The following is a 16,191-nucleotide window of genomic DNA, read 5'->3' on the forward strand; positions in this document are numbered from 1 at the left end:
GTGCCGCCTCATCAATGCCCATCAGTGCAGCCTCACCAACGCACATCAAAGAAGAAACATTACCTGTTTGCAAAATTTTAGAATAGAAGCAAAGGAAACCTTTTATGTTTTTAATTTTTTGCTCTTTTTTCATTTATATTGCAAAAAATAAAACACCCAGTGGTGATTAAATACCACCAAAAAAAGCTCTATTTGTGTGAAAAAAATGCTAAAAATTACATATGAATACAGTGTTGCATGACCGCACAATTGTCATTGTTAAGTGCAACAGCACTGAAAGCTGAAAATTGTCCTGGGCAGGAAGGGGGTAGAAGTGCCCGGTAGGCAAGTGATTCATTCCAGTGTTGGCACTTTGAAATAAAAAAGGTGGTTTTGTGTTGCAGTTTGGGCATTCGGGCTCAAAAAGCTTCGCCACAAACACTTGTATCCGGATCCTGCCATCCAGGTTATTTCATGTGGCCCTTGCATCTCTCCTGCAGGTACCCCTTGTCTCCTCCCCCACCTTGTCTCAGGAGTCGGCAGCAGAGAGGAGAAAAGAACTCCTCTGCCAAATCCTGCACCTCTCAGTGCAGCTGCAGCATCCCCTCATCTCCACCTCTCTTGGTCTCAGCATTCAGCAGACTCTGGTAATTGACTCCACTCCTCCTCTGGTCCTCCTCCAGACCCTGCACTTTCTTCTTTCCAGTTCTGCCCCCAAAGGAGGTGCACGGTGATGTTAGGGTGGGTGTGGGGTTCTTGACATCTGATGTTATGGGGGGAGGTGCTCTGGACGTCTAGTCTTACAGTTACAACTGGCCCTTTGAGGACAACCATAATGCTGACACAGCCTGCGATGATATATAAGATATATTTATTAATGATCATTAAAAATAAAAAACAACTTTAGCTCTTTATATAGAATTCTGATTTTTATTTTTTTTTGTACAGGTGGATTGACGAATCACGTTTTTGGTCATGCTGGTCTTCGTGAATACAACTCAGTCACATGGAAAACCAAACATCTGGGTGTCTTAATTGATGGAAAGTTTTTATTGCAGTTCACTGGAGGAGTCACACAGGACACAAGTCATATCCGTGTTCTAAGTGTCATAAGTGCTTTGGGTCCTCTTCAACACTGATCCAACCTCAGAGGGTAACAAGAGAAAAGTCATTTCAGTGCTCTGGATGTGACAATTGCTTTACAGTAAAGTCCAACCCGTGTATACATAAGAGGAGTCATTTCAAGCGGTTTCTTGTTTGGAACGTGACAAAGATTTTACAATGGAGGCAAAACATAGCACACACCAGAAGGTTCACACTGGAGAGAAGCCATATCAGTGTTCTGAATGTGATAAAACTTTTACATGGAAGTCAAATCTTCTTATACACCAAAGGAGTCACACTGGAGAGAAGCCATATCAGTGTTCTGAATGTGACAAAGCTTTTACAAGGAAGCCACATCTTATCATACACCAGAGGATCCACACTGGAGAGAAGTCATATCAGTGTTCTGAATGTCACAAAGCTTTTAGACATAAGTCAGATCTTATATCACACCAGAGGATTCACACTGGAGAGAAGCCATATCAGTGTTCTGAATGTGACAAAACTTATACACGGAAGTCACATCTTATCACACACCAGAGGATTCACACTGGAGAGAAGTCATATCAGTGTTCTGAATGTGACAAAGCTTTTACACAGAAGTCACATCTTATCATACACCGGAGGATGCACACTGGAGAGAAGCCATATCAATGTTCTGAATGTGACAAAGCTTTTACACAGAAGTCATATCTTATCACACACCAGAGGATGCACACTGGAGAGAAGCCATATCAGTGTTCTGAATGTGACAAAACTTTTACATGGGAGTCATATCTTATCATACACAAAAGAGGTCACACTGGAGAGAAGCCATATCAGTGTTCTGAATGTGACAAAGCTTTTACATGGAAGTCAGATCTTATCACACACCAGAGGATCCACACTGGAGAGAAACCATATCAGTGTTCTGAATGTGACAAAGCTTTTACACAGAAGTCAGTTCTCATAGCACACCAGAGGATTCACACTGGAGAGCAGCCATATCATTGTTCTGAATGTGAGAAAACTTTTAAATGGAGAGGAAACCTTGTCATACATGAGAGGGTTCATACTGGAGAGAAGCCATATCAATGTTCAGAATGTGACAAAGCTTTTACAGGTAATGCCGGGCTAATCTGTCACCAGAGGATTCACAAGCTTGAGCTGCATATAGGAAACTCCAGAAGAAGGGGCAATATTAAAAAAGTTGCAGCTGTCCCATTAGGTTCACAGGCCCAATGTCTTCCCACAAACTAAGGAAGACATGATGCTACTTAAAAAAAAAACTTTGAACAAACAGAACTCTAATGATCAGATTCATTGGGTTTAGTGATTATGTCCATCAGAAACACACCTAGAAGGCCTGTGAATATTTCACCTTTGGACATTTCTTCAGACAAGCAGCAATGACTGAACTGTATTCCTCATCATTCTCATCTTTATCCTTTTTTATGGAGCATTGACTGAACATGTAATGCATTTTCATCATTCACTAACTGAGCTATGTTCCCGTGTGTTTTCTTCATTGCCAGAATCTGACCAACCAATACATGACCAACAATGCCTCAGTACCAGAGTCTAGGATGGGGTCCTATGGATTCTTGCCAAGCCTCTGAAAACTCATTAGGAGAGTCCATTCCAGGTTTTTTTGAGAACTGATACACCATAAGCTGGCTTGAGGGCTCCAGCTAAGCCCACTTTGTCCACACCTCCCATTACATGTACCACCTCCTCTCCCATGATCAATGCCTCCTTTCCATGTTCCATCTCCTCTCATGGATGACATCTTTGCAGGCAGGTCTGTAGCTGAGATACCAGCCAGATAGAGGTCTCTGTGTGGTTAGAGAGTAACTTCTTAAGCTGGTGTAGGCCTTCCAACATGGAGTTAATGCTGTTTTAGGGGACATATTCAACAGTATCACCTAATACCAGCTGGCCACTTATGTTTCATCTGGTTTTCTCAAAAGGGATTCTATCAGGTGATGATTGGATGTCCTTGTTATCCTTTTTTTTTCTGTCCAGCTATTGCTCATCTCCATAAACTATTCACACGGTACAACTGCAAGAGATCTGAACTTACAAAGTGCTAAGTGTGCGGTCATATTCCTACCACTTCTTCTGGGAGACTGAAATTCCTCTTATTGGGGTTCACCTTAATGACTCTGAATGAACGGGTCCCTTTTTGGGGCAAAGTGTGCAAAGAGCACTAATTATTCCTGGAAATGCTAAGACATCGGCACTAAAGTGTAACAACGGGCAAAATCAATAATTATATAAATGGTGGAATCTGTCATTAGCATAAATGTTTTATGTTTTCTGAGTCTCCCCTTATAACATTTTTATTACCTGTTGACCCTCCCAGTAGATCTGTTTTTTCTGCTTCCTGTAGAAGGCCAAGCTATTTGGCAAAAATGAAAGTTGGGGGGGGTAGGAAACACCATATAACACTGCTGGGGGTGCTTACAACTGTCATCTTCCAGTCATATGGTGGGTTGAACCTTATAGAAATCCTGTTGCTGTAACTGCTGTAGAAGTGTTAGCTGGAGTTGGACTTTACTTGTTGTGTGTCTTACTTATAATCTATCTAAGACTTCCCTGTACAGGGTGACAACGCTGCTGTGTAATGTTCCTGCAGAATGATCAGGGTTGTCACCCTGTTACAGAAGGTGGGGAAATAACAGTTCTACAGACAGGACCAACAGCTGATACAACTATGTTGCAGAGGGAACTCTGGGAATGCTAATGACAGATTGCATTACACATTCAGTTAGCAGACTTCCTGCTGTTGGTCTTCTGTTTGAATTGTGTTCTGATATTTACTGTCCTGCTGTAAAAGGTGTAAATGATTGCCCACATGTTTCCTGTAGTAGCAGGGACTACAAACTCATATCAGGAATATTAGGATGGGTACTTACCCAAGGGGGTCACCTTTTTGGATTTGGAAGAAACATTTCACATGGTTTGTTTCCATTAATGACACCGACAAAGGGAGTCTCACTTACTTCACTAACAATAGGAGAGCCAATCACAGGCCAGTAACATTTCATGGTTTCTCAATGTAATTGCAGAATGTTTAATCCCCATTGGTCCAATGGATTCCTAGTCCTTCCAGATAACATTTGCTTGTTGTGGAAGGAGCACCCTAAAATGTCTTCCCTTCAATTCCACCCATAGCTGTACTTGAGGTTATGTTGCCCCTCCCCCCATATCTGTAAGGGAAAGCCTCAATTTCTTCCAATACTCCCCTGGCCTTCCAGTGAGAAGAAACATTTTCTCTGGATTGGAGATGTTTTATGCAGTGAGCCCTTCATAGATGGGATGGGGAATCTAAGATAAGTAAGATGGACCGGTGTACTGGAGTCATGGATCAGATAACCAATGACACCATTGATGGTATATCAGATCTGACAGCAGAAGTGGCTCTACCACCTAAGGTGTTGTCACAGAACTGCTTGGCAGCTGACTATCTCTTGGCAGACCAAGGTGGAGTCTACAAATGATGTCAGATAGAGAGTGTTGTACATTTAAATTAGATCATGAGGATATCAGAAGGGGATATCTACACAAGGTAAAGGAGTTCCAACAGGAACCTGGGTGGGAGGAGGTGGGATCCAATGTTTTGGGTGGGTTTAGTTGGAACCTGGTTGAGTAATATGGTGGGTTTGCTTCTTAAGCCATTTGTTGCTACCATAGTTTTGATTTTGAAATGTTATATATTGCTGTATTTTCTTTCACTGCCAGAGATTATTTTTCTTTTGTTTTTAGTTAATTTCACATTTTAGGCCATATGATTATTTAAAACCCCAAACATTTCTTTTATTTTCTGAAAGCAGAGACTCTGGAGAATATAATGGTGGTAGTTGCCATTTTTCATGTCACAGAATATTAGCACAGCTGTTTATCAAATACATATTTTCTGTAAAAAAAAGAAAATGTTATTGCAGAAAGAACACAATATATGACCCAAATTGTTTGGTGAAATATAAAATATGGGGTTGGCATCAAGTATATAGATACCAAACATGTCAAACTTTACAAATTGTGCGTACTTGTGAAATGGTGACAAACTTGAGAACCAAAAATTGTTCAAAGATGACGCTTTAAGAGCCTTTATAGGTTATCAGTTCAGATAGTTACCCGTGAATGATGGCCTCAGAATGATTGTTCTCACTCTCGCTTGTGCAATGATATGTAAAATGTGTTGTGTGATTTGTTTTGTGGGTTTTTATTCTTATAGTGTTACTTAAATTTTTTTCATCTCTTTCTTCACTTAACATGGCTTCTATCAGATGGGGGTTGATAGCTCCCCGTGATACATATTTCTGGTCACAGGTCCTCTTTAAAGAGACATCAGAACATTATTAGACCCCCAATGTTACCTCTGTACCCCAAGAAAGATGTTCAAGCACAGATCATCCCTAATCAGCTCCTTCCCAAACCATAGTGACTGGAGAATGACAGCACTGAACCCAGAAATGACAATCTCCCACCTCCCACATTCATTCACTGAAGGGGAGATCAGAGATCAGATGTTTGCTGATCTCCTTCTGCTCTCACCACTGACACCCACCATGCCTGCCTTGGGCTTGCAGGAGGGACAGCTGAGCCAGGAATACATGTCGGGGGGGAGGACCTTCAGTGTGGCTGAATCACTTCCACCAGAAAGCTGACAGTTGGCCTAACAAATGTAGACAACCCCCGGGTGCTATAGCTATAAGGCCGTGCTGCTGCTGATGGAAACCTTACGTTGGCCGGAGTGAAAGGGTTCCACTAATGTACATCTGCCAAATCTGTATCTGAGGAGACCATAGAAGCAGCATTAGAAAGAAATGTGAGCATGGCTTCAGTCAGGCGATGGTCCTGGTGGTCCTGGTCTTGTTCTCCTTCAGGTCCTCTCACCTTGTAGATGGTGACATGGACTTGTGTGGGAATGAGCAGGAGGGGCTCGGGGTTCTCTTGTACCCAATCAGCTTGTTGTGGATAAAAGATGAAAGTGTCTTCTGGGAATTTACAGGGATCTGGATGTTTAGAGGGTCACATAAGTGGGCGGGGCTGGTATTAATGAGGGGTGTGTCATATGTTAATCGGTTTCTTAGCATAGATGATATAAATGGTATAAATAGATCCTTGAAATGTAAACAATCTATCTCTTTTCTTCTGTTGTTAAAGTGTCACATATATATGATTAATAAAGTTGAATTATAATTTCATCACACAATACCGTGGTCTGGGTTCTTCTACAACACATCCCCCCAAACATGTCCTCTTCCAGTTATAGGGGTCTGGTGGAATGGGACACCAGCTGATGGTATCTCTTAGGCCCCTTGTACATGGGGGGTCCAGCCCCTGTGGGTGCAATGCTGGCATTATAATACACCTGGTAGGCACAGGTACAGCGTCCAGCCCCGCTGCCTGCAGCCTGTCAAAGTCTACACTACAGCTGGACGGGGCTCAATGCTGCACCACGTTTACCTCGTGTTTAGGGCGCTCCGTGTTCAGGGAGAAATGACCGCCATCCTGATCAGACAAAGCATAAAGAAGATGTAGGCAGGTGCAGTCTGCTTCTTCTACTGTAGGGGGCACCCAACCAGGGGGACATCCCAGCATGGAGAGGAAGTCGGGGGACACTTGGTTTCTCTGTGGTTTCCCGGCTCCTGGAGACTGTGTGGAAGGAAGGGGTCTATGGAGTCCTGGAGATATTTTTAATTTTTTTGTTTACGTTTTAAAAACCATTTATTCCTTAAAATTACTTAAAACCCCAAAATATTATATATATTTCTTCACAACAGCAGACACACTAGAGGATAAATTGTTAGTAGTTCTAATGTTTTATGAGTTTTATTATTTTACACAATATTAGTTCAATGATTTATGAATGGTGAAATTTCAGTTAAAAATACAGCAGATGAGAATTCAGAGAAAGCTCCACCCTCATTCATTCTCCACCAATCAAGGATCTCACTCCAGTTACCCAGTCACAGTGGGCATGATTTCTTTGACATCCATCATTGGTGTCAGTGAGATAAATAAGCCCCATTGTTGGTGTCAGTGAGATAAAATAAGCCCCATTGTTGGTGTCAGTGAGATAAAATAAGCCCCATTGTTGGTGTCAGTGAGATAAAATAAGCCCCATTGTTGGTGTCAGTGAGAATAAAGTTTACCCCCAGCCCAGCATTGGTGGTCAGTGGTGGTACTTACCTGATCCCACCCTCCCGCTGCCTCTCTGCTGATGTCAGAATTATACTTTCACTATAGGAAAGGAGATGCCGGCTCCCAGCAGTCGGGTATAATTGCAGGGCCTGGTGATGGAACCCAGGGAGTGTTCCGGAGTCATCACCTCACTGCCACTCTGAAGAGTCCTGGAACCAACAAGTCATGGACATGAACATTGGAGAACACTTGGAAACAACAACAAGGTTCAAACTATGAGACATTTCTTAGAGCTGCAGTTCCTCTGAGCTCCACCACATGGTGAGCACCCTTCTACCCAGACAGGAAGTGATACCAGTTACAGACAGAAAGTGATGACAGGTACAGATGGGAAGTGATGTCAGGTACAGACAGAAAGTGATGCCAGGTACACATGAGAAGTGATGTCAGGTACACATGGGAAATTATGTTAGGTACATACAGGAAGTGATGTCAGGTACAGACAGGAAGTGATGTCAGGTACAGATGGTGATATAGGTATAGACAGGAAGTGATGTCAGGTACAGACAGGAAGCTCTGGGTGAGAGGTGATTCAGGAGGAAGTAGAGAGGAGACATTGCTTTGTCTCCCAGCAGACAGAAGATGTCAGTAATGAGGCTCCACCTGATGCTGGCTGCTGGGAAGGTATATAATCCCCCCGTAGTTTTCATCAGTCCCTCAGTGTTCTGCCTGTGAGCCGCTTCCCTGCTGGATCCTGCGTCCTGTATCTTGTATACTTTCCCCTGATTCTGGTTTTCTTGCATCCTGTTCCCCCATCTCTGCTCCCCTGATTCCCAGTCCTGGGTCTGCCCGGTGTATGTCAGCTTCCCTCCATTGTACACAGTGTATTATAGTCAGGTTGTTGGGTTAGTTATTTGCTGTCACATTTATTTGTCACTTTTGCTTTGTTTATGGTCTGAGGGTGTCGGAGGGTGTCGTGTCCATTAGTAAACTCCTCTTAAAGCGATTGTAAAGGCAACATTTTTTTTCTTTTAAAACAAACATGTCGTACTTACTGCTGTGTGTGATGGGTTTGCACAGAGCAGCCTGGATCCTCCTCTTCTCGGGTCCCCCACAGGTGGTCCTGGCCCCTCCCTCCTGTTGAGTGCCCCCACAGCAAGCAGCTTGTTATGGGAGTGATTTAGTCCGGACTAAGTGTCCGATGATTATCTGTTCCTGTCCTAATTAATCATGCTAGCTCTTTAGTGCACGCACATGAAGAAAGCCACACTGACACACGTGTAGTCTGTGAAAACTTCTAGTTTATTGGAATGAAAAAGTGAGTTTATATCTGCAAGATAATGCCAGGGTAGTGAGCAGTGTTACTGGGCTACGTATACGCTTCTAATTGGTCATGTCCATACCAGGCAAACTTCCTTCAGGGCTCGTGGTGATCTCCTCTTAGGTGTTATCTTGGAAAGAAAATATTTTTGTTCTTCAAGTTCACTCGATGGGAGGGATTGCCAAGCAGCCATTTTTTGAGCAAGGATTTCTTAAAGTACCACAAAGCCCAGCAGGGAAAAGATATACACACACATATATATATATATATATATTCATACAAAGCATTTAGAAAAATAAAAAGTATAAAAGTAGATATGTATAGAAAAATTTAAATATTCAACAGGAAACCAAATAGGCATTTTACCATATCCATCACAGGGGCATCCAAGCAGGTTTGAGAGCGAGCCACTGCTCTGTGTCCACAGAGTCCCCTCTCCCTCCTCCTTGGCTCACTGGATGTGATTGACAGCAGCAGGAGCCAATGGTCCCTGCTCCTGTCTCAACCAATGAGGAGGGAGCATGCACAGACTGCTGAGGATCTTCTGCATATTGCTGGGGCTCAGGTGAGTATTGGGGGGGGCTGCTGCACAAAGGGTATTTACCTTCATATATAGAATGCATGGAGGTAACAAACCTTCTGACTTTACACCCCCTGTAATCACACTCCTCCTACTCCGTCTTATTCCACATTTCATAGGCATAGCCCACCGATCTGGTCCTCCCTGCTGTCACTGGATACCTGCATTCCTTACAAGGGTTTATATTCCTCACCAGTGTACTCTGTATACCGGGCTGTATACCACAAAATCCTGACCATTGTACTATGCATGCTGGGCAGTATATGACATACTCCTGACCACTGCGCTCTGTACACAGGCCTAAAATATACTCCTGACCACTACATTCTGTACACAGGGCTGTATATCCCTGACCACTGCACTCTGTACTTTTGGGATGTAAATCACATACTCCTGACCACTACATTCTGTACTCTGGGATGGAAATCACATACTCCTGACCACTACACTCTGGGATGGAAATCACATACTCCTGACCACTATATTCTGTACACTGGGATGTAAATCACATACTCCTGACCACTACATTCTGTAATCTAGGATGGAAATGACATAATCCTGACCACTGCAATCTGTACTCTGGGATGTAAATCACATACTCCTGACCACTACATTCTGTACTCTGTGATGGAAATCACATACTCCTGACCACTGCATTCTGTACTCTGGGATGTAAATCACATACTCCTGACCACTAAACTCTGTACTCTGGGATGGAAATCACATACTGCTGACCACTACACTCTGTACTCTGGGATGGAAATCACATACTCCTTACCACTACACTCTGGGATGGAAATCACATACTCCTGACCACTACACTCTGTACTCTGGGATGGAAATCACATGCTCCTGACCACTACATTCTGTACTCTGGGATGGAAATCACATTCTCCTGACCACTACACTCTGTGCTCTGGGAGGGAAATAACATTCTCCTGACCACTACACTCTGTGCTCTGGGAGGGAAATCACATTCTCCTGACCACTACACTCTGTACTCTGGGATGGAAATCACATACTCCTGACCACTGCACTCTGTACTCTGGGATGTAAATCACATTCTCCTGACCACTACACTCTGTACTCTGGGATGTAAATCACATACTCCTGACCACTACATTCTGTACTCTGTGATGGAAATCACATACTCCTGACCACTGCATTCTGTACTCTGGGATGTAAATCACATACTCCTGACCACTAAACTCTGTACTCTGGGATGGAAATCACATACTGCTGACCACTACACTCTGTACTCTGGGATGGAAATCACATACTCCTTACCACTACACTCTGGGATGGAAATCACATACTCCTGACCACTACACTCTGTACTCTGGGATGGAAATCACATGCTCCTGACCACTACATTCTGTACTCTGGGATGGAAATCACATTCTCCTGACCACTACACTCTGTGCTCTGGGAGGGAAATAACATTCTCCTGACCACTACACTCTGTGCTCTGGGAGGGAAATCACATTCTCCTGACCACTACACTCTGTACTCTGGGATGGAAATCACATACTCCTGACCACTGCACTCTGTACTCTGGGATGTAAATCACATTCTCCTGACCACTACACTCTGTACTCTGGGATGTAAATCACATACTCCTGACCACTGCACTCTGGGATGTAAATCACATACTCCTGACCACTACACTCTGTACTATGGGATGTAAATCACATACTCCTGACCACTACACTCTGTGCTCTGGGAGGGAAATCACATTCTCCTGACCACTACACTCTGTACTCTGGGATGGAAATCACATACTCCTGACCACTACACTCTGTACTCTGGGATGGAAATCACATACTCCTGACCACTACACTCTGTACTCTGGGATGGAAATCACATACTCCTGACCGCTACACTCTGTACTCTGGGATGGAAATCACATACTCCTGACCGCTACACTCTGTACTATGGGATGTAAATCACATACTCCTGACTACTACATTCTGTACTCTGGGATGTAAATCACATACTCCTGACCACTACACTATGCACTCTGGGATGGAAATCACATACTCCTGACCACTGCACATTGTTTGCACGGCTGTATGAAGTAGTCTCCTGACCACTGCACTCTGTACTCTGGGATGTAACTCCTGACCACTGCACGTTGTTTGCAGGGCTGTATGAAGTAGTCTCCTGACCCCTGCACTCTGGACCATTATTCATGGTGAACCAGAAACTGGATGACCTGTAAAGGCTTGTAAAGTGTCTCCTGTGAGAAATGTTTGGGCCCCAAAGATCCCCATCATGGCCCCGACACACACAATTCTTTTCACTCAATAAATTCTTTATTATAGTTTTACTTCTAACAAGATTGTAATCATAGAATCAGGAAATAACAAAGGAAGGAATCGGATTGGTCAGGAAGATCCCTTGTCTGGAATGTGGGGGCGGAGTCATTATTATTGGTGTACAATACAATACACAACGTGTTCCATTATTATAACAAAGTATTGTAGAAAAGATCCCAACATGTGACATGGCTGAATGAATGCTGGTCATATTAGTTCATCTATTCTCTAAGTGGGGCGGTATCTATTGGGCCAATCCCTTTTACAAACCACACATAATATCGCCCTTCAAAGTGAAAACAGAAACGATTTGCACAAAATCAAAGAGTAGAAATATTTTCCGGTGGATCCCCTCTACCCAGACCCCATATGTAGACATAGAACAACAAGCTGTGTTCCCTCTCATGCCGCACTCCTCCAACCACCCAAACCCACACAGAAGCAAAGGGAAATAATGAGAGGAAAGTTCCCCCCTAGTTTGGGGCGGAGTTCTCCTTCCCTCCTGTTGGGGGATGGGAGAAGGATGGACTGAAGACAGAGAGATGCTTCGGGGTCACCACTGTTCTGTAGAGCCTTGAAATGAAGGACATCAACTTCAGAAGTTCTTGTTGTCTGTGTAAAGTTCCCCGATAAGGAGATCTGGGCTCTCCCGGCTTCTAGCTCTGTAACCCGCTATATCATTATCAGGAAACGCAACTCCGACACCCAAGAAGGGCTGAAGTTGTGTCCTTCATTTCCAGGATCTACTGACCACTCTGCACCCCGACATTTACTGCACTTCATCCATGTCTTTGGGGGCCTCTGATCTCCTTATCAACTGTTTCTTCCATGATGAAGATCAGCCATGGAGTATATCTGAGGTGTATATCAGGGGGTGCTTCTTCCCCACGAGAACTGAGATGTCCAGCAACATTCATCTAGAAGACATTTCCCACATTCAAGGCACTAATACACTTCCAGGGTTGTGTGGGACCCCTGATGTACAGGAAGACAGGACTTCAGTGAGGAACATTTCCCTCACTCAGGACAGGAAAGTGGCTTCTCCCCCATGTGAGATCTCTGATGTTTGGAAAGACTGGACTTCTGTGAAAAACATTTTCCGCACTCTTGACAGGAATACGGCTTCTCCCCCGTGTGAGATCTCTGATGTTTGGAAAGATGGGACTTTATTGAAAAACATTTCCCACACTCAGGACAGGAAAACGGCTTCTCCCCCGTGTGAAATCTCTGATGTGTGTACAGATAGTACTTCGTTGAAAAACATTTCCCACACTCAGGACAGGAATATGGCTTCTCCCCTGTATGAGATCTCTGATGTTTGTAAAGATCAGACTTCACTGAAAAACATTTCCCACACTCAGGACAGGAATACGGCTTCTCCCCCGTGTGAGATCTCTGATGTGTGTACAGATAGGACTTCACTGAAAAACATTTCCCACACTCAGTACAGGAATACGGCTTCTCCCCCGTGTGAGATCTCTGATGTTTATTAAGACTGGACTTAACTGAAAAACATTTCCCACACTCAGAACAGAAATATGGCTTCTCACCCGTGTGAGATCTCTGATGTGTGCACAGATAGGACTTTCTTGAAAAACATTTCCCGCACTCAGGACAGGAATATGGCTTCTCCCCCGTGTGAGATCTCTGATGTTTGTAAAGACTGGACTTCTCTGAAAAACATTTCCCGCACTCAGGACAGGAATATGGCTTCTCCCCCGTGTGAGATCTCTGATGTTTGTAAAGACTGGACTTCTCTGAAAAACATTTCCTGCACTCAGGACAGGAATACGGCTTCTCCCCCGTGTGAGACCTCTGATGTATGATAAGTGTTGATTTTTCTACAAAACATTTCCTGCACTCAGGACAGGAATATGGCTTCTCCCCTGTGTGAGTTCTTTTATGCACATTAAGTTTGGATTTAGAACAGAACCCCTTCCCACACTCAGTACAGGAGAAGCTCTTCCTTGTTGGAAGGCCGGCCCAGTCCCGCACAGTCTGAGGTTCCTCAGGATACGAGGAATCTGATGGTGCATCTACACTGGGTGGTGCCGGATGGACATTGGAGGGAGTCGGGTTTTCTCCTGGACTATACTGTGTGATGTCCTCATCTTCTACTTTCCAGTCTGGAGACAAAGTGAGACAATCCTCGGAGGTTTTCCTCATCTCCCGGCCATGGACTAAAATACAAAGACAAAGAGGATTACTAGACAGGAGCTGATTGGTTCCCCAAACCAGGACTCCGCCCACATCAGGCAGCTTGGTCTCTGGGGAGCTTACAATTCCACCGTCAAGTTACTAGGAAATGGCTCCTCTGATCTCCTACCAGGTCATTTCTTTATTCATGGACCTTAGTCAGAGAGTGAGGAAACAACCAGAACTGTCTTTTATAGGAGGGACAGTGATGAGGGGATTATAGGACGAGGGTCCCCACCCCCTCTATCACTCATCACCATCTTCCCAACACAAGAAGTACTGCACTTCCTTATTTAGTCCATGATTTAGTCATGAAGAACAGCGGGGCTGAGCCCCACCAGAGGTCAGAGAGTGAGGATGGGGGGAGAACAACCAAGATGAAGACTGGACTGATCCTGAAGACCACCATCATTGGGGTATTGACTCCTCCCTCATTATCACTTTCTGTTTAAGGGTCCAAAGTTGGAGGATGTTATCACATTATTATCACCATGTAAAAGTCTGTGCTCCAATCACATCATCCGATATAAAATGTCCAGCTGGGAGGAAATGGGTGTAACAAAAGAGAATCCATATTATGTGTATATATAGCAGTGGGGGGAGGGGGAGAGCAGAAGTCAGGAGTATGTAATGTACAACATAGAGTATATAGTGCAGGGGTCAGGAGTATGTAATGTACAACATAGAGTATATAGTGCAGGGGTCAGGAGTATGTAATGTACAACATAGAGTATATAGTGCAGGGGTCAGGAGTATGTAATGTACAACATAGAGTATATAGTGCAGGGGTCAGGAGTATGTAATGTACAACATAGAGTATATAGTGCAGGGGTCAGGAGTATGTAATGTACAGCATACAGTGGATATAAAAAGTCTGCACACCCCTGTTAAAATGTCAGATTTCTGTAATGTAAAAAAATGAGACAAAGATAAATAATTTCAGAAGATTTTCCACCTTTATTGTGACCTATAAACTGCACAACTCAATTGAACAACAAACTGAAATCGTTTAGGTGGAGGAAATAAAAATAAAAACTAAAATAATGTGGTTGCATAAGTGTACACACCCTTACACTAATCCTTTGTTGAAGCCCCTTTTGATGTGATTCCAGCATTTTTTAAGGGGAGGAGTCTATCAGCACGGCACATCCTGACTTGGCAATACTTGCCCGCTCTTCCTTGTAAAAACACTCCAAATCTGTCAGATTGAGTGTCATCTCCTGCGCACAGCCCTCTTCAGATCACCCCACAGATTGTCCATCAGATTCAGGTCTGGGCTCTGGCTGGGCCATTCCAAATCTTCCATCTTCTTCTGGTGAAGCCATTCCTTTGTGGATTTGGATGGATGCTTTGGGTGGTTGTCATGCTGAAAGGTGAAGCTCCTCTTTGTTCAGCTTTCTAGCAGAAGCCGGAAGTTTTTGTGCCGATATTGACTGGTATTTGGAACTGTTCATAATTCCCTCTACCTTGACTAAGGCCCCAGTTCCAGCTGAAGAAAAACAGCCCCAAAGCATGATGCTGCCACCACCATGCTTCACAGTGGGTATGGTGTTCTTCTGGTGATGTGCAGTGTTGTTTTTGTGCCAAATATATCTTTTTGAATTAAGGCCAAAAAGTCCAACCTTGGTTTCATCAGACCAAAACATTTCCCCACATGCTTCTGGGAGACTTCAGATGTGTTTTTGCAGAATGTAGCCGGGCTTGGATGTTTTTCTTCCTAAGAAAGGGCTTCTGTCTTCCACTCTACCCCATAGCCCAGACATATGAAGAACACGGAGATTGTTGTCACATGGACCACACAGCCAGGACTTGCCACATATTCTTGCAGCTCCTTTCATGTTGCTGTAGGCCTCTTGGCCGTCTCCCAGAACCGTTTTCTTCTGGTCTTTTCATCCATTTGGAGGGACGTCCAGTTTTTGGTAATGTCACTGTCGGTGATGTCACTGTCGGTGATGTCACTGCTGCACCATATTTTCTCCACTTGATGATGACTGCCTTCACTGTGTTCTATGGTACAGTTGTGTTCAAAATAATAGCAGTGTGTTGAAAAAAGTGAATAAAGCTGAAAATCCTTCTAATAGCTGTTATTTCCATCCACACAAATGCATTGGGAACACGACACATTCTATTCCAAATCACATGAAGAAAAATTTATCAAATTTGTGTTGTTCCTCTAAAAAAATGGAAGAAAAGTGAATATTAGACGGTTCAAAAAAATCGCAGTGTTTGTATTCTTCTTTACAAACTCAAACATTCACTATATAAACTGAGAAATGTTTGAAGATTTTGCTTTCCTTTGAATGACTTCATGAATATTTGGTTGTAGTCGCACTGTTTCTGAGAACTGCTGTACATCTGTGTTGCATGGAGTCCCCCAACTTCTGGCCCCTGTGATCAGGTATTCCAGCCCAGGATGATTGGACCACATTCCACAGTTCTTCTCTATTTCTTGGTTTGGCCTCAGAAACGGCATTTTTGATGTCCCCCCACAAGTTTTCTATCGGATGAAGATCCAGGGATTGGGCTGGCCACTCCATAACGTCCATCTTGTTGGTCTGGAA

The 16,191-nt window shown here is 43.7% G+C and overlaps 2 protein-coding genes across 2 annotated transcripts in view; one reads left to right on the forward strand and one right to left on the reverse strand.

The window, feature by feature from the left end:
* LOC149438053 (uncharacterized) overlaps positions 1-16,191 on the reverse strand; it is a 159,098-nt gene that overhangs the window by 135,675 nt on the left and 7,232 nt on the right. The gene's annotated exons all lie outside the window — the stretch shown is intronic.
* Positions 932-2,322, forward strand: LOC149438055 (uncharacterized). The gene has a single exon (XM_089660302.1). The coding sequence runs from the start codon at positions 1,261-1,263 to the stop codon at positions 2,320-2,322; it is 1,062 nt and encodes a 353-aa protein (XP_089516428.1). The 5' UTR covers positions 932-1,260.

This window comes from Staurois parvus, unplaced genomic scaffold, assembly GCF_062004578.1.
Source record: "Staurois parvus isolate SC_StPar_1 unplaced genomic scaffold, SC_StPar_1.0 ptg001222l, whole genome shotgun sequence".
Taxonomy (NCBI): Eukaryota; Metazoa; Chordata; class Amphibia; order Anura; family Ranidae; genus Staurois; species Staurois parvus.